Here is a 20,281-nt window from a genome sequence, read left to right on the forward strand (position 1 = left end):
CCTACAGCAAAAGGTACTAACCAGTTAAACGGTAGAGAGAAGGTAGACTAAAATGCTGCTGACCTTGTTTTAACACAAGAGCTAGAAAATAAAAAATGAAGTTAAAAGCTGTGCAATGCTTTCTCCGTGCATTATGATTACACTGTGGAACACATTATCAATAAGGGCTGTTCACATCTAAGCACTTAAGCAATATTCTGAAAAAGCTCAAGCATTTTTTTTTTATGGCTAACAGTAATAGTCAAAGTAAATTTGGATAGCTTGATTTTTTTGCAAAAGACAATAAAGCCAATGACTTAAGATTTACACCAATCCCTATCCACTGGGAGTGGAGAAAGAGAGCCCTGGTGTTGGGGACAAATAATTTTCCAGGTGGGCTGCAGGAATTTTATTTCTCCACTGAGAGTACCAACCACTCTTCCCAACATCAAGGACAAAACCTGTCTCTTTACGTTGCTGTCAGATATTACTTCAAGGAGCCCCACTAGAGCAGCAGAAGCACCTGCTGACTGGTATCTTTATGCTGTCAGAATTCAGAATTGACATTGTTTACTGGTCTAAAAAAACCCCACACTTATTCCTCATCTTTCCAAATGTAATCTTTTGATGTGCATAAAGCAAAGAAAATGACCAGGGAAAGTAATTTCTCAAAAGCAACACTGTAAAGCTGCACAATTCAGTCTGGCTGCAGAGATGCTCTGAATTTACAATTTCAGATTTGATAATTAAAATCCCATCTTGTCAAAATATTTCTACCTTTATAAGTTTTCATACACTTGGAGAGCAACAGAGGTGGATCTACCTAAAAGACGTGGAGGTCCTATGGGGAAGTCCTCTGAAACGTCCCTAGAAGTGACTGGGACACTTCTCCAGCAGTGCTATCAGCCTAACTAGTCCAAGCAACTGGATAGCAGAAAATCACAATTAACATATAATAAACAACATGCACAGACTGATAGATGTAACATTACCAGTATGCAAAAAATTAAAACGAAACAAATTAAGAACTCCAAACATTAAATTCAGATTGTTTATTGTAAACAGAATAACTCTAGCACTCTGTCATACTGGCTGTGTCACATGCACCCAATTCCACATCAACTGCTTAAAATAGCACTTGCAAAAATTACAGTTATGTAATAATAATTTATGGTTTCTTACATAAACTAATTAACAAGCACTAAAATTGAATTACAGTGTATTCTAGGTAGTTTTTTATTGCTTGTAGACACTGCAGCTTCGGATCCATTAAAATGAACCCATTAGTATGCCTGAGTTTATCAAAATTTACTGCTATATCAAACTCAGAAACTGTAAAATGCTGGAGAACACTTGAAACCAATTAAAGGTTGCTGAAAAACTACACGGGTTTCCCCATCCAGTCACAGAACTTTGAAATTCTTCACTTTTTCCTCTGGAAAACATGTTTGTGAGCTTGTGTTAAATACACTGCTATTCCAATTTATTTATATAATTTGTTAAAATTAGAGTTGATAGCACTTCCATGAATATATATATCTATTTATTTTTACACACAATAGAAGCCATTTCATTTTTTTCACCATAAGAGTGGTATGTTTAAATACTAAATCCCAAAATATATATTTTTATAATATGTTGTCAAAACTTTTAATATATATAATACAAATACTTTTACTAAAGGAAAACTATAAACAAAAGTGAAATGCAAAAGAGTAAAAAAGCCCATTTTATGTGAAGGATCCATGAAAAACATGGTGAAGAGACACCTTTACTGGTTTTGCTTATACTATGTTTAACTTTTTTTTCCTCCTCAGGCTACAAAAAAACGCTAGTGGCCTTCCTTGGCAACAGGTTACATCACAAACTATCACCAAATCTAAAAAGATCTTGAAACATGCACTGTTAACTTTTAAAACAACTTTTAAATACACTGTATTTATTCAATTAGAAGAGACTCTCAGATAAACACAACTTAAGGCCCTTACCCTGCCAAGTGTTGATTTAATTTGGCTTCAGAGCCAGTGTAAGAATGAACATTGCTTAAATGACAAGAACAGCCCTATTGACTATACCAGGATCCTGATGGGTAACAGCGTGTCGCATCCGGCCCTTAGTTTCAGGTTCTTTTAATAAGAAGCAAACTCTCAGTAACATCGCTGATAAGCAGACTTTATATCTTCGGTGCTTTGCATACTGAATAATCACTGCCTGAATACTTACAATGTTATGCATTAAAGAGGTAGGAGAACTTAGTAATCAGCAAAATGCTCCCTTACCTTTTTCTATTTGAGGGCCGTCCCAAGCACAAGATCACTCTGCAGAAGTCAGTAAACTTGGTGAACATTAGACACTATATATTGGTTTACCATTTTACTAAATTATGGAATATATACACATAAGAGTATTTCAGCATAATTCTTGATCTGTCTGGGTTTTGCACAGCCTTCTTAAAAGAAGTAGGAAGAAACATTTTGTGATGTAACCTGAAGCACATCCTGTGCTATAGCAGTACTGCACTGTCCCAAATGCCTTCCTGAAGGACAGGAAGGACCCACGCAGATGTATGGGAACAATGACGTACCTGATCCATTACAGGGCCCGTATCTACCATTCACCTGTTCTTGAGTCAAGAACTAACGCATGCTTAAAGTTATTTGCACTAGTAAGTACTTTGCTGGACTGAGACCTAACATAACAAATGAGGCAACACAGACTGAGTTCTCCATCAGTACCTGTGCAACTGAAAACAGAAAGTGATGCCGAATAAAGTATTTTATATACCAAATGGAAACAATTCACAGTAACACTGAAAAACTGAACAGGATGTTGACAATATCGAGACTGGGACAACACTTTTGATAACAAAAATAAGATGCACTATTAGAGTGTTTCCAGCATTTTACAAATTTTAATATAAAATGTCCCCGAATTTGTATAGAAAGATTAAAATCATGCCCGCATCTTCAATTATTCTCATTAAGACAATTCTCTCACTTACTGTGTTGTCAAATATCCTTTTTTTTTTTCCCCCCACTGGTCTTCATAAAACTTAAATAGAAAATATGTTGGTTGCATTAAGGATCAATTAAAAAAGTATCATTCAACACGTCACTTCAATAAAATGTGAAAGTCTCTATTTTTAAGAAAAATTGTTGACCCCATCCCAAAAAGGACCTACTTTTCTCCCTGCCTCCAGCCCCCAATAAAATAATTATTGGGATACTAAATGGTGTTTTTCAGGAGTAACAAGGATATTTCAAGCAATTTTGTTTGCTCTGGAGGGTTACTTTATCAAAATGAAAATCTGAAGGGATATACTGTTTTAAAAATATACTGCATCTACAAGTTTTTTATTACTATTATTGTTTCAGTTGATTTTGGTTTTCAACAGGTTGTCTGTAATATAAATGACACAGGACCACAACTGATTTTTATATACTCTCTATCCCTAACACACAGCTGATGTCAAATGAACCAAGAAGGAATTCAGGACTTTCATAATGGACAGAACCATTTCTCCTAATGATCTTTAATAATTTTGTTCATCATGAAGTCCCCCAAAATCATGTCAGTACTGATCATTTGCATTTCTTCATCCATTGGGGTTCTTCACAGTTTTGCAGCCATGAAATTGATATGTGGTTTCACCAGTGGAAAGAGTGGCAGACTGCGCTTGAATTCTGTCATATTTTCAATCACACTTGGCTGCAAAGAAGCGTACGCAAGAAAAAATCTGCTCAATATCTTTCATCAGAAAAGTGAAAAATTCCTCGCTTTTCATTTTTAACTTTTGCTACAGCTACATCTAAATACATCTTTCTTGTTCTTTCCCACAATATTAGTGATTCACACTTCATTATTACAGGATCCCTCAAAATACAGTGTTATTTCTTAAGCAAATAGTTTCATATTTACTCTAGATAATTCAAAACAACAGCTATAATGCAGTAATTGCACTACTAATAATGGCAGGAACATGCAGAGCTTGTCCTTTCATGTAGAAATTCTACTTCAGAACATCCCACCTATCCTTTGAATATTGGGGTAAGATCATAAAAACAATAGCAAATCAATGAGCTATTACTTTTAGTTGCAATAACAGAGTAACTTTTTAATATTTCAGTCATAATGGCTAATATATCCACATATAATTCATACAGAAACTTCCACCCATGGTGATTATTTCACTTGTAAGGACTGAAGAACAACACAGATCTACTACCACATTGCAAAATTTAATTATGTATTGGGACAGACATTACCATCCTTCTTCAAGAAAATTCATTTAAGGTCCAGTAAGGGCTCAGTGCTATCGTATCTACCCACACAGTGAAATCTGTTAATACTTGTACAAATAGAATTTGTCCAATTGCTTCCTCCCCAGGTTACACATTGACAGGAATGTGCATTAATATTTTAGGCTTTAAGATAACAACCAAATAGTTGGTTCTGGTGGTGGTGGTTTGGGTTGTTTATTTGTTGGGGGGTTTTTGTGGTTTTTTTTTTTTTTAAACAAAGATGATAAATTTGTTGATGCAGCTGCATCTTTCTCTTGACACTTGATACATCTGATCATATACAATCAGTATTTTCAGACAATAATAATCTGTATTTACTCGATACTCAGCAGAGTTAACTACTGCTATTAGCTTTCATTTCAACGGAATAGAAGGAACAGAGGTAACAGGACAGACTGTTAAAAAGAAGGAAAACAAAAAAAATAATGAAAAATTCCTGTTAGTTATTGAGGATGACAATGCATGTGGAAAAGAGCTGAAGCTGAAACATCAGTCCCACAACAGCACAAATTTCAAGAAGTTTGTTTCTTCCTATAAACTTCTATTTAATGATACTAAACTTCCACATTAAGAATACAGCCTGGGATTTTTTCCTGTGTTGTTTGTTTTTACCTGTGGTAGCGGTGGAGCTGGTGCCAGGTTCACATCATTTTGGCATGGAAATTCTCCAACAACGGGGCCTATTTAACATCATCAAAATTAATTCAGGACCATCATTTAATCAGTACCTTTTACATAATAAACTGTTTTCTAAGGCAAGTATCTATATAAAGCACAGGTTATTAATTTTCAAGCATCTAAGATTTTCTGAACATTTTGTTTTTACACTCCATGGCTGTCTTCAGAAATACAAAGAGCTTAATCCATGATTTGACTTGAGAGCATGTGCCAAGGCTGTGGTTTTTATTCATTTTACTTACACATAAAGATAATGCAAAAATAAAAATTGCTAATCTACTGATCAATGAATACTTAAAACTGTTTTTCAGTACAAATTATGAGAACAGTAGTAAATGTCAGTGGTATATGCAACAAAAGCAATGCAACAACAGCACATCTTTTAGTAAGGACATGCCTATGGACATGGGGGTTACTCCATGTACCAAAATTCTGGATAGCAACCCCAAATTCTTCCCTGCCTGTCCCCACGCATGCCCTACTCCAGTCCGCCCAAAACTTCTTCCTGCATCCAATTTACTTGTCCATAAGAACTTCTAGTCTTAAATTCCTTAAACCTCCCTCCTACCTCCACACTCAAATTTCAAACATACTGTTCACCCTGGGAGTTCAAGTGCTTCCCCCTCCTAAAATACCAGATCTCTACCACTTTTGATTTTTTCCATACTAAGAGAAAATTGAGTGTCTGCCTCTAGGAGGAAGGGTTCTGTTTGGGAAGCTTTTTAGCCTTTCTCCTTTGCGTTACTCTCTAGCAGATGGGCACCTGCACTTGGAAGAATGCTCATTTGGACTCATGGGAGATGCATTAAAGTCCTAATTTCTCTTTCAACACAGAAGAGAGGCCACATGCTAGATCAAATGGTTTAGGACCGGGGAGTATGTGGAGAGAATATCTTGATATAACCTCTGTAAGAGTAACCACTTGTTAGGTTGCCTCCCATGCTCACCCTTGTCTTGGGAAGATACCATTCCAAGCAAGTAATAAACCATTCTGGCAATGTAGTTACTACACTTTAGAAAGTTTTCTCTAGATAGGAAAAGTATTAGAGCTATTTGTATTTAGCAATGTTTAGTCATGAAAACCTGAAAGATGCTTTGAAGCAAGCCTTCCTTACTCAGCTGCAAAGTTACAATTTCCACGGTACCATAAAAATCAATCACACTGAGACTGGAAGTTTTCATGACAGGCACACAGCTATCTGCTTCTTTCTGGTTTACAGATAAACCAGTTACACATTGGAATTTAAGTCCAGTATAAATTGGTGAAAAGTCCGCACACAACAATATAGAAGCTTTTCCTCTGTTTATTTATATTAACAAGAAACACTTTTAACCTTTTCTTTCTTGAATTCTAAAATGGAACAACACAGTTTGCAATGCACAGCTAATATAGATAATTTGAAAATAAACCTAAATAAACTTTGACTTTCTGAAGTTTAAATATAATGTTTGACATTCCCAGGGGGTTGTTTTTTGTTTGTTTGTTTTCCTTTGAGGGTGCTTGGAATAAAATTGTGGACATTCATTGCTTGTCAGGAAAAAAAATCCACTATATTGTATTGATAACTGCAAATCCTAATTTTATTTTTCCCTGTAGGACTATTACAGAGTTTTATGTTTGTTTTAAAATTTCCTGTTGAAAAAAGAAGTGTTATTTTAAGATATATTGTTTTAATATCAATATATTTCAGAATAGCTGAAGAATTGGTCACAAACATCAATCAGAAATTTTGAATCACCCATGTGAAGAAAACCTATGAAAAGAAATAGTTTTTCCTCTGAAAGGTATATAATCTCCAGAGATGAGTTTTTCTTATAGTGCATTTATATCATATAACACAACTGTCTTTATCTATGACTTGCTTGAACAGGAATTGATTAAATACTTAATTCAGCACAATACTTACAGGAATCCATTTCCCTTGCAAGGACGTGTACTGATACCTTGTGTCTTCTGGGAGCATCTATTGCCAACAGCACCTACAGTAAAAAACATCAAGTCCTTCAGGTGTGGGAAGTATCACTCAGACATTATATTTATGAAACAGGAGAAGAACAAAAGCATTTAAATTTTAAATTAAGCTTTAAAATGAGGGATGATTTTTGGGATGTCCCTTCAAATATTATTAGAAGTCATATATACAGGACTTTGAATTATTTTACAATCAAGTTAAGAAATTCACATACTGTTTGTGACTCAGAAAAACTAGAAGTAATAGGAATTCAGCCATTAACTATCATAGTATCAGGAATGCATTCTAAACTCTCTGCAGAATTTTCAATCCCTAGCAGCCTTCTGGAAGCACATCATCCTGAACACAATTATTAAACTCAGCTGGACTAGCTCACTAGAAATAACCGGCTAGTTTAATAATAGCTGAGTTTAATAATGGCTAGCCAGTTATTTTTGCTCTGGATACTGCATAATCATGTAACGAGCATTAGTGCAAGCAAAATAGCATAGATTCCTACAAAGCCAGAATGTGGATACTTGTTCAAGTTATCTTTTATTAAGCAACAGCTACTGAAATTCCATTTACTAATTTTGTATTTGCTGCATATCTTCACCCATGCTATCCTACTATTAAAAAAAAAAACGAACAAAACATATTAGTGTTCATTGTGCCACATAAGTAATAACCAGTTTTAAGCATTAAGACTAAATCTGATAAAAACAGATGGTAATATAGAAGTGACCTTGGATAGTAAAAAGGATAAGACAGAGTACAAGAGAGAAACCATTTTGAAAGACATTAGGCCCCCAAGACAGAAAAAAAGAACACATGCACACACACATACCCATGCTTCTTCACGGGCAGAATTTTTTCCATCCAATAATAAGTTCCAAAGACATACATCTACATTATTTTTCAAAGTATTCCCTGAGCTATTAGCTGCTCCGTAAGTAACAAAACAATATGTCACCTCGCAATATAGTGACTTATTACCTATGAAATTTGTTACAACACAGAAAGAATGAGACCAAATTTATGGGTTTTTTTTGGAGGCCCCCCCAGTATTTCAATTGCTTGTATTAGATATCTATCTAGCAACTTCATGCTGAGTTGCAATGTACAATTATTGCATCATTATGCTGCTTCTTTGTTCTGCTGAACTATGACAGGAAGAAAAAAAAGTGTTGATTTACAGTGAACAAAGCTTTAAAAATATCTGTTTCATTCACAATTCATGCACACAAAATAAGCTGAATCATTTACTGGTTAAAGAAAAAAATAAAAGAACAAATTTGCAATTTTGGCCAAGCATGGTCATAAACCGGCACATTTTTTATTCATAAAGAAAGGATAAATGAGACAAGAGGACAGTAAGAGCTAGTAAGGAAAAAAACCCCCACCACAACAAAACCAAATCCTTCTTCACAATTTTTACAGTATGCTAATTGCCATTAAACTAAGTAAGATTCAGGAAACAAAAATTATTATTAAGGTATCTGCATCAATCATATCATCAACCTAAACCAGGCATAACTATATGCTTTCATAGTTCACACAAATAACAACCCAGTTACGTCTACATCTCTTTCCCAGTAAAATTTTAACTACATGCCTAACTTACCTTGTAGAACTGTATAATATCATCCTTGGTCAGGGTCTTTAGATAAGCCACTTCAATGTTATCTGCACAACAATAGCAAAAATTAGGACAAGTCTGCAAATCATAGCTGGTTATTAGCACACTACTTATTCAAAGTATATTTCTTTCAAATTCAGATGTTGTAATTGACTGCAAATGATATGCTTTTCATTGTTAACTTTCAAGCTATTACTTGCATCACTAAAAGTGTCATTAGAAGCTTGGAAGAAAATTATACTTTAGTAAGTCCATTTGATTGGACTTACTAAAAATGCATGTTTGAAGAATACTGATTGCACTGTATGTTATTCAGTAGCTAAAAAAGATATGCCTACTTCTCCACATTATCTTCAAATCAATGTTATGTGTTTCTAATGCAGACTGATTATAGATGGCTTTTATTCATAGTTAGGAAACAGGACGGTAGGATGTACTTTGGCAGGATGTACTTTTAAATAAAGGTAAGGAACGGTGCCTACGTCATACCTGTTAAGGAATAATCACCTTTAAGGTATCTGGGGACAATGTGTCTCAGTAGCTACATTGCTTCATATAAATTAAATTGTAATGAACTAATCATGTAATATCATTGCTGCATAAGCAGGAATCTTTTCTGTTGCAGGCATGCTTGCTTTTCTTAGGGTAAGCAGGAAGATCAAGAAAAAAATGTGTGCAAGAGAACAAATATGCAGCTAACAAGTCTGTGAGGTAGGCTGTAAACAATTAATATGAAGTTCTACATGGAGGAAATAAAAAAAACCAACAGAACACCATTTGGAAAATTAGATTACATTTGGGAGAAAATTTTTAAAGTAAAACAGTAAAAGTAGTAATAATAAAAATGTAAAAACGTGAAGAAAAAAACACTTTCACTTGTTAAGGTTGGAATATGAATTTCTGATTTTGACAATTCTAGTCATATTAGAATCATTAATGAAATAAAATTACTAGTGGGTAGAAGGGAATTAAAGATATAAAAGTCAAGGGAAATAATAAGTTGAGTGGGATTTAGATATAAAAGATACAGCTACAGCTAGCAGTAAGAAATTTCAGAGAGATAATATAGATCCAAGTATGGTAAAAAAACCCAAAACATTTAAGGCAGAGAAAAATTAAAGTGTTTCATCAGACACAAAAAAAGTACTGAGGGGATAAGTTTCCACATAACTCCTTATACTGAGGCATGAAACCTTGTAAGTAGCTCTCGTTCCCTCAAGATCAAGCTAGATGACAATTCAAAATTCTTCACTATTGAAACAGTTCGGTTAGTCACTGTCGACCAAAGAGACTGTATTTGTTATGTAGAAGGCCAATACTGTGCACATAAAGCAGAAGAGAAGTCACAGCATACAGAGAGAGTTTTACGTAGGATGCATATTATGTACAGAAGATGGAAAATCATAGCTGTGAATAAGAGTCGAGACATGAACATGTGAGGAAAAGCTGATCTGTACCTAAAACTAATTTTTTTTTTAATGTTAGAAACTATATTACTAATATACCTCAGTATTTTAGATTAAAAATCTTCAAACAATGATGAAAGGAAAAAGTACGACTTAAATGCTACATAGGATCACAATGTAAATAACTGTCAGTCCATTTTCAATAATAACACTAGAAGTTGGATCTCAATTGGTCTTCTACAAGCTTATAATCTTCAAAGTATCATGGATGAAAAAAACAACAAAGAAATCAATGTTTCTTCAAGCCTGCTCCAAGCTGAGACACGTCTCATGTTACTTAAGATACCTGCTGTTGCTTCTGCCATTGCTCCCTCAAAAGAACTACACAATGGGAAGAGGAATAGGGTTCGGCACCGTCAGGAATGTCAAAGTGAATTTCAATGCATCTCAGTCAACTATTAGGCACATATGTAATAGAGACATCTGAACATGACAGAAATTTGAATTTACGGGACATCAGCATTTGCATTCAAACCACTTCCAATCCTTGACCTACTCTGTGTCTCACTGAGCCTTAAGGGAAAGAACGGAAGGTCAATGAAGCATTCGCTAACCCCTACCATATGGTGAACATCAGGGAACACGTTATCCTCTATTACTAGCAGCTCCCACAGCAGTGAGAGCACAGCCTCCACAGATGAGACATTTTCTCAGGGCAGAAGGAAGAGATACAATTTACAGGACACAAATCACAACAAACATAGTCAATTATGCACAGGCTACGTAAAAGTTTAAGTTGTTCCCAAATGAATACGACACTCAACAGTCACAAGTGTAGCCAAACTACAGCATTCAGCTTTAAAGAAATTATAATTTGTCTTACCTCTGTCAAAGTTATACTGCTGGGAAATGATTTCTCCCCAGTATTTAGCACATTCTGCAGACAGCTTCTTTGGTTTGTCTAGGCGACGAATTGCTAAAGCTTGGATGTGTTTTTGGAAGGCCTCTTCTGTCATGTCTTCTATGCATTTCTCCATAGTTTTTAAGAATGCTTCAACTCTGCTTTCTAAATAGTGTGGTGGCTTTTCAGATTGGATAATAAATCGCAGTCCTTGTATGCCATTTGCCCGACGTGGACCACTGAACACAATGTAACCTTGGCAAAACAAGAATAGACACAAATTAAAAGAAATCCCTTGTTCCAGCACTAAGTTTGCCAAACCTGGCATGTTTGACAGGAATGCAATTTTATGCTAAGTTTCATTCTGTATTATAAATGAAATAATGCAGGTTTTAAAAATACGTCACTGTGGTTTTTTAACACATCTTTATTTCACTGAGGTAAATATCAGTTCAAGGGAGGGATGAGGAGGAAATGAGGCAGACCAAGACAGAACAAAAGGAATTCTGTCATCAGGATTAGGTAACCAGAAATTAAGCTGTACAACAGTGCTTCATTAGACTCAACATTAGGAAATTATTAGTATTTTTTCATAACGTCTAATCTGAATTTTCTTTGCTGCAATGTAAGACCACTATTTCTCATCTTATCAATTAGATACAAAGAAAATATTATTCCCTTCTTTTTGTTGCAGCTGTTGCTTATCTGAACAGCTAAGCCTTTCTTCAGTCTTCCTCCCCTCTTTTAATAACAAATCTGTCATATTTCAATCTTTTAAATGTTTATAGCTCCCTAATTGTTCCTTGATGCTCATGTCAAAACTGGATACAGTATTTCAAAATCCCTACCTGAACAATATAGGAGTATTATTGTGTGTGGAGCTCCCATTTATATATCCCAGTGTTTTACACAGCAGCATGACACTGCTGATTTAGGTTCTACTTCTGATCCACTGTAACCTCTAGATTGTTTTCTACATAACTGCTACCTACGCAGCTGCTTCCTAGCTTTTATCTGAGCCATTGATTATTCCTGCCAAACTGTTCCTACAAAATTGCATCTTAAAGTCATGTTTCCAAAATGTCAAACTAATTTTGAATTCTATCTTCCCACACACTTGCAGCCTCTCCCAGCTTAGTACTATCTGAAGATTTAGTAAGTTATCTTCATTCTTCTATCACCCAGAGTTTTGATGAAAATACTAAACAGCTTTGGATCACAATAAAGCTCTGTAGAACACCATTTTTCCAATGAACTATTCTTATCTATTCTCCAGTCATGACTTTCCAGTCTTGCATGCAAATGTGTAGCACTTCCACCTAGGTGCTGTCTCTAGCTTGTTTGAGAATATTACACGCCTTTCAAACTATAAAGAAGTGACATACAACATCACCACTTCCATCCATATAGCCAAATTCTGTTTGCATTAAAAAAAGTTAGGTTAGTTTGACCTGAGTTTGTCCAGTAATAGTCTCCCCAGCTAACTTCTATGAATTCAGAACTGGTTTGATAACTTTTTTTGTATTTTCCAGGAATTAGAATTACGCTGACTGATCTGTAATTTCCCTGCTCTTCTCTCTCCTTTATTAAGGAAACAATACAGCATTTACCCATGTTTATTTTTCCATTACTTCATCTATCATCCACAAATTCTCAGTTATAAGACTTTTAATTCCAAGATTTCATAATTGTATTTATTTAATGTAATGTAGAGCTCATCATGCCTGAACTCTTTAAAAGCTTCTAATTTAACTGAACAACCTTTAATCTGTTATTTTCCTATTCAAAGGTAAGCCTTGGACTTTGATCACTGGTATTTATTTTGGAAATTATCCAGTCACAGTTGACATTTTAAGTGAAAACTAACAAAGCCATCCTAAAACATTATGACTTTTTTTTGCCCACCACTGACAACTTTTCCTCTTTCTCGTACTGCTAAAGCATTTATTGAATGAGTTCTTGTTACTACTTCTACTGTTTAGCAAACTAACTCATTAACTACTTTTTCCCTTCGCTTTCTCAGGGATCTTATTAACAATTTCATGAAGATAACTGAATATTGCTTGTATTTCTACTGTCTTCCATCCTAAGTCTTATGAAGTCTATCATTTGGCAGTTACACAGTGCTGGACAGACTCACACAGCTCTTCCTCACTGGTTCCCCCCTCTCTTCTTTAGCTGTTACTTCTAACTTCTCTACAAAACCTGCCACCAGCACATTCCAAACACCTGCTAAATAACCTCGGTCCTGCCCTGTTTTTCAGCCGATATCTAGATAGTCAAAATCCTTATGATGAGTACAGTATGATTGATTCTGCTAGTTGCTCAAAAAAAGTCTAATCTTGCCCAATATCCCTGGTAATTCATACTCACACTGAGATATTTACCTGCCTCTCACCTTTGGAAAAACTATACTCCTCCTCATCACGATTTCAGTCATGCAAACTGTCATGCAAAGACTCTGTCTCTCCTTGTTACCCTGTTTGGAATAACCTTACCAGTTCTCAGTCATACTGATTCGGGTAACGATTATTTGTACTTATTGGTGAACAGCTGTATTCTTAAAAAGCCTGAAATGTATTTAGGTTTTTACCAATATGGCAGCTTACCATTACCCATAGAGCACCATTCCTAAGATAGGCCTTATGAATCATCAAGTGTACCTGGAAGTAGGATCACAAGCAGAAAAGACCAAACTACTACTTTAAGAAGATCTAAAATCTAGGAAACTGGTCTAATCTCCTTTTGGTAAAAATTCTAGATACAAAATTTTCTGTACAGTGATAAAATTTCTTTTTAAGCCAGAGTTGGTTTGAGATATTTCAGACTTATCTTAAAAATTATGCTTGCTTCTTCTCGATTTAGAGTCTGTGCACAGTAACATTCCTTTGAGTCATCAGCAGTTAAAATTATTTACATTTACCAAGTGCCCTTTAAATGCCATTCACTAAGCAAGGAAAGAACACCTCATTGTGTTGCATGTAAGTGCGTGAGTATGCGTGCATGTGTATACAGACACATAATCACTACAGGACAACTTACCTAATTGTTCCTTGGTGCGCAGAGTATTGAAGCATGGTTCTGAGATAATTTGACAAAAAAGCTCCAAAAACATATTCTCAGAAGTGCTCTGCATGTCTGTCTGGTAATATATTTCAATGCCACAATTGTTATGAACTTCATTTCTCTGTTGATATACAAACCAACCTCCTAAAAAGATAAAGTTAAAATATTTTAAGTTCATAAAAATGTACGTTCTTATTGTCCACAATTAAAAAGATAATGGTCTATCACTTGAGGGATGGAATTATAATAAATGGTTTAGGACTGTTAAAGCAGAATTTCCACTAACAGCATAGTTTTCACGAAACAAGTAAAGAAAAGATTATTTTAACACACTGAAATGTCATAGCTGGAGTGTATCAGCAAGTAAATTGAAAGCGGTTGCTTCTCCTCAAGCAAGTATTTTTGGAACTGGAGTGGAATTCTGCATTGCCTCTACTGTGTAAACAGTTTCTAAAAACAACTTGTCAGAAACACTTATGAACATTAAAAATAATTCAGCATTTAATACCAATAGCTTCTTTGGTGTATGGTAGTTGCCACAGGCTGATGATCAGCTACGGGTAATCGGCTTTGGCTGTACAGCTACATATGTCATCACTCCTGTATAACTCCCAGAAATTCCTTGAACCTTCTTTCTCATACATAAGATTTTTTTTTTTGCACAATAGAAGTAAAATCATATACAAACACTACGAGATCAAAAGAATTTATATTAGAAAAAAAATTAAGTTACTTGTGTAAGAACTTTTAGTTTTCTCAAAAAGCAAGAGTCGTTTAGGATAGTCCTTCACTGAACGGTCAACACTCAAAAGTGCTCATTCAAATGTGTATACTATGTGTACCAGAGAGTGGGAGAGGGCTCACAGTTCCATAAATCATACGAAGTGAATTAGGACTGTATCACAGAATCATAGAATGGTTTGGGTTGGAAGGGACCTAAAGATCATCTAGTTCCAACCCCCAAGAAGTCCAATTTACATACACAGATTACACATGAAATCAAATTAATTTTCAAGTATAACAGAAAGAAGATAATTAGTGTATAATTTTATTAACAAAACCACACACTAATTATATTTTTTAATTTAAAAAATTAAAATAATTTGAAGTAAGTCTGGTTTTGAAACAAACTCCTAGCAACAGAATAATACGCATTTTAAAGTGCCATTAGCAAACAGAGAATTTCAATTTAATGTGGATTAAAAATAGTAAATAAATCATTTAACTTACTATCAGGAAGTTGCACTTCTCTGTATCTCACTAGCTGACTGGGAAGAAGTGGCTTTGTATGAGCGTGCTCAATGAGAGTGTCCTCTACCATCTGCATAATTCCTAATGCAGCCTGGAAGAGAAAACATTACAGGATTTTTAATGATCATTAGTTATTCTGTACCTAACTGCAGGGTAAGACTTTCCAATTACTGATAGTGATATGAGTGACAAGGAAAAAGAATCAGGAATAGAAAGTAGGGATATTGTAATTTAATAAAAATAAGGTAGAAGTTAAGCAGATGAGAGGAAATGGGGGCTTGGTGGGCAAAGGTTTTGTGAGGGATTTTTTACATTTATCTTGTCTACACGTTTAACTACTACTCCCCAATGCTTCTGAAATTAAAATTTGATGGGCTTTTTTTTCTCTCCCCTCTCCCTTCACCACTTTGATGTACTCATCCTTCAGAGTTTGAAAGTGAGATACCTACAATGTATGTTTGCAAACAAATGACATCTCAGCAGATGGAATTTTTAGAAAACAAATTAATGGTTAAGTTCAGACACACATTCCATGACGTTCTGGTAGTATTAGGACTCATTGCCCAGATACTTTATTTGATAGATTAAAATAATAATAATTTTTAAAAATCATAAATAGTGAAAAAAATGTTTCATTCGAGGATTTAACTTCAAAAGCTTTACCTGTTAAGGGTTATGTGTTCTTGTAGCCTGAATACTGGAAATTATAGTAACTTGCTACAAATTAGTTTTGGCTGAAAGCCAAAATCTCTTAGTCTGCTGCCATAAACTCACAACACAAGTGATCTTATAAAAAAACCTGCAAAAGGTCTGAAAATTTAATAAACATCTCTCCCCTCAACATACCTCAAAACCCCACCCAATATCAAAGACAAAAAGATTGAGGTATTCTTCCAAAGTCACCATATTAAAACAAAATATTTACAACAAGACTGTTCAGACAGATGTTCTAAACAGGATTAGTCTGCTCTTCGCCCACTTGCAGCAAATAAAAGGAACAGCCAAATAACAAATATCAGAATGAAATTAATTCAAGAAGAAATGGGAATTTTAATCAGCTAGATAGGTCTAATTTTTCAAAAAGTACAGATTCACTAAAAAATTTTTCAGTATTGCAAGTTGTCACAGAAGTACGTAAATTTTGATTTAATTTTAGTTGGAAAACATTCTTAGATTCAGCTTAAAATTGATGAGTTTTGTCAGCAATGATCGCATCACGGGCACTGAAGGACAGAGAAGTTTTCCTACCCATATCTATCTTCAGGGAGGTTTGCAGATCATTCCTAAACATTACACAGCTATGGATGTAACAGTACATCCTTCCCAGTTCTCTAGCTGTAGGACTCTCTAATAGCCACCCATTATGCCAACTAAAGAATGAATTTCTCTGCTAGGACTGCATCACCATGGAAAGCTAAAAAATCTGGTCATTCAGTTATATTTCAGAAGGAACTGACTTTCATATATAAATGTGTAAGAAATAAGGAAAAAGACTACTTTTTACATTTCTCCACATGAAAACTAATCTATAAAATTAAAAGAAATAATTTAGAGACATCCATGAAAAAGAAAACTTTGTGCATCCAGTGCTTTTGGCTCATTCACATCATTTTATTTTTTCCCTCCTTACTAGTTAACTTTCTTCTCCATACATTCAGCAGTCACTAGCAGTGTTTATAACATCCCCTGCTAGTAAAATATCACAGAGCTGGTATAACATAGAAATACTGAGATATCAGCCCTACAAAAAAAGAATGCAAAAATGTACAAAAAGGTACTACTTTTGTATTGGTACATATATTCAAATATTTGGTTAGATTTCATAAGCAAATACAAACTGTCACTATTTTAAGGGAAGATAGAACAAACATTTTCTGGTTTTTACTCCTCAAAAGACACAACTGAGAGCTGACACTTATTTTTTTATGGCCCACCATTCCTGTTTAGCTTTGAAAAAAGTACTTCATTTGGAAGGATCTTGGATTCTTAAATCTTTGCTAGTTAGTCCAAAACTTTTAAATGGAAAAGCAGGATCTGCAGCACATTGTTCCTTACGCAGCTTGATCACATCATAGTAATGGCACGCAACATAGACTTTAAAATATTAGATCACAAGCAGTTTTTTATTAAATTTCCAAGAGCAATACAAGTGCAGCGCTTAGCCTAATAAATCTAAAGTGTAAAAAAAAAGACACTATGATACTCCCATAAAGATAAAAAAAGTACAAAATCAAATTATGAAACCACATTTGGCAAAACTGTTTTAAGATCTGAGAAGATTAAACTAGTCTTCCATTTTTATGCTGCTTTTAAATAAAAATTGTTTTCTTAAAGAAAGTATCACACCAACCTGTTTTGTTATATTGCCATGGAGAAGAGCCTCAATGTGTAACCGTGACAACAGCTGAGCTATAAAGGCCTTGAGGCGGGGAAGAGTGACATCTAGAATAGATATTTAGACAGTTAAATAAATTACATGCATTTTTACATTAAGTACCACCTAAGTCCTCATTACATGTGGTGCCTTTCTTAGAGGAAGAGAAACTCATCCTCATGAAAAAGTGAATCTCTCCTTAAAAATGCAACATTAGAGTTTCCAGGTCTAAATAGCAGCACTCATCACATAGTTTGTTTCGCTTAGAATTCACATACTATCTGACCCAGATTCCAAAAAGGAAAAAAAAAAAAAAAAAGCCTTCTTTCCAATCATGCTGAACAAACATTCATTCTCCAGAGAAAACAGTTGCAATCATTCAGGTGGCATTCCAAGATAAAGCCTTAGTTATTAACTAAACAAGCAGCATGTGCACTCTGTGCATTTACCATCTAGACTAGAAAAAGAACCTCAACTCAAATATGGTGTTTTGATAGTACTTTGTAACAAACAATACACGAGAAAAGTATTTTTGCCATACATCCCAGAGTACACATACACACACGTTCTATGTCAGTCTGTCTTTGCAAAGCATTTTTCATATATAATGCAAAGTATAGTTTAATATATAGAATCAATGGAATAAGAGAGGTAGGATGGTTGAATGGATGGGGTGTTCATCCCAAAGTCAGCATCTCCATTCTTAATTCCCTGACAAGAATACCCACACTAAAGCAGCAAATTTATTAATTTCTCACTTTGTCATTTTCTCAACTAAAATAAAAACTAACGATACTTGTGTATTTCACAAAAGCTTTGAAAGAACAAATGCAATCAAGATTATAAGGTCGCTCAGTTGTTCAGTGAGGGATGCAAATATATCTAACGCATTTGTGATTTGTATTAGAAAAACCCATAGTGTGCTTATCAGTCCTTCCCTCTCTTAAAAGGGGTAACTGACCACCAGTAAAAAATTCATTTCCACATTTTTCCTCAATTCCAAGTCAACTTTTTATTGTTGTATAATCCTAACCTTAACTTTTGCCTCTAGAATTGCATATTAATAGTTCAAAAGACTACGGTCACGCTGAGTGTGAGAGGAAAAAAAGACCAAAAAAAAAAAAAAAATCACACAAAACTCCCTGCATTTCAAGCACAATTCCAGCAGTGCTGTCGACAGCATTCCTTTCCAGCATTCCATTTTTAGCCATTCTTACGCCAAATACAGTAGCATTAATCTTATAGAGACAACGTACACATGGAACAGAAAATCTCGTTTTTTCAAAATTCAGTAGCCACTAAAAAAGGAATGACGTATACATAGCTGAACACACTGCCATGCAAATCAGCATTAGTTTTGTCACTGACTTCACAGGCAGCACCAGCACCGCTGCTAATCTGAGAGATACCTGCAATCATTCAAGAAACTATACAAGTAAATATTTATATCCTGGAGCAATCCTGTAGAAAAAACACACACCCCTGTGCAGCCAACTCAGGGCATCTATAGAGTCCGTCTTAATGAAGCAGTTTTCAGCATCACAACTTCAAACAGTGTGGTATATGTCAGTCTTTGAATATTATGAATATGTATTCTGAATCCACCCCCTCAAATAAATACAAAAGCCAGATATTCTTCTTGAAAAGAACGTCTCGATGTATTCCAAAAAGATATTATAAGATATTTTGCAAACTGTCCCAGTAACAGCCTTATGTTGTAACACAGTAAGATACAGGTAGGGGAGAGTTCTTCAGCTATTACTAAATCAACTGAATCTCTCTCTCAATTTGAATTTTCTTCTTTCTCCAAATATAGTGGGGTGTCTGCTCTTTGTTAAGAACCACTATGTTCTTTATTCTTTATTATTGTTACTATCTACAGAAATTGTAACTTTTTTCCTTATTATCTACAGTTCTTTATTATCTACAGAAATACAAGTTAGGATTCCCTGATAATGGAAAAAACAAACTAGTATGCACATTGGGAAGTACAATGCAGATGCAGACACAGACACATTGGAACATAAGATGTCAACTAGAGCCAAATAATTTTAGCAGTGGTGCTTAAGCATTGGATTCACCATACCCAGGCTCATGTCCACAAAGCCATTCAAGTTTTGTCTGAAATTTTACCAGCAAGTTTTGTCATTTGAGACCTTTTGCCTGAACTGCTATACTTTCTAGAAACTGGAGGACAAGTGCAGCGGCATCGACATCCACCAGCATCACTTCAGGTTTGGCACTGCAGGGGCCTCACTTGAACAATGGGCAGACCTTCCTTAGTTTAGTAAGACATTTTCCATAACAAAAAATAAAAATAATCAAGTTTAAAACCGGCAGAACATTACCATCTAGAGCTTCTTTTAATTCATCTTTGGTCCAAGCAACTTCTGTCATCAGGAGTCGGAGATAATACATTGCATGCTGGTGAGGCTGTTCAGCCCTGAAGTTGTTAAGCGATCTCATGTACTAAAACAAAACAATTAAGTTCAAATTATAGAACTCTATTTCTAAAGATAAAATACTAACCTTTTACTCTCAACTTTGTGTACCATCAAAAAGATACATTTCAAATGTCAAGAACATTCTCTTGCTTGTTAGACCTGTTAAAAATTGTGTTAAAATGCCTTAATAACAATGTGGGCTTCTAAGCCTATGGATTAACCAGTAACCATTAAGACAGTTGAAATGACCATGAAATCAAACTTTTCCATAAAATTAATTACTGGAAATT

At 34.8% G+C, this 20,281-nt stretch overlaps 1 protein-coding gene across 8 annotated transcripts in view; it reads right to left on the reverse strand.

Moving 5' to 3' along the window:
• Nucleotides 1–1,016: 1,016 nt before the first annotated feature.
• IDE (insulin degrading enzyme) overlaps nucleotides 1,017–20,281 on the reverse strand; it is a 67,235-nt gene continuing 47,970 nt past the window's right edge. For all 8 annotated transcript variants that reach the window (XM_054832362.1, XM_054832361.1, XM_054832365.1 and 5 more), the window contains exons 17-25: nucleotides 19,896–20,016; nucleotides 17,524–17,615; nucleotides 15,153–15,264; nucleotides 13,899–14,066; nucleotides 10,839–11,111; nucleotides 8,535–8,596; nucleotides 6,866–6,938; nucleotides 4,893–4,960; nucleotides 1,017–3,687 (exon numbers count right to left, since the gene is read on the reverse strand). In XM_054832362.1, the coding sequence (XP_054688337.1) occupies nucleotides 3,592–3,687; nucleotides 4,893–4,960; nucleotides 6,866–6,938; nucleotides 8,535–8,596; nucleotides 10,839–11,111; nucleotides 13,899–14,066; nucleotides 15,153–15,264; nucleotides 17,524–17,615; nucleotides 19,896–20,016 (1,065 nt within the window). In that variant the 3' untranslated portion in view covers nucleotides 1,017–3,591. The remainder of the gene's footprint in view (nucleotides 3,688–4,892; nucleotides 4,961–6,865; nucleotides 6,939–8,534; nucleotides 8,597–10,838; nucleotides 11,112–13,898; nucleotides 14,067–15,152; nucleotides 15,265–17,523; nucleotides 17,616–19,895; nucleotides 20,017–20,281) is intronic.

This window comes from Grus americana, chromosome 7 (genome assembly GCF_028858705.1).
Source record: "Grus americana isolate bGruAme1 chromosome 7, bGruAme1.mat, whole genome shotgun sequence".
Taxonomy (NCBI): domain Eukaryota; kingdom Metazoa; phylum Chordata; class Aves; order Gruiformes; family Gruidae; genus Grus; species Grus americana.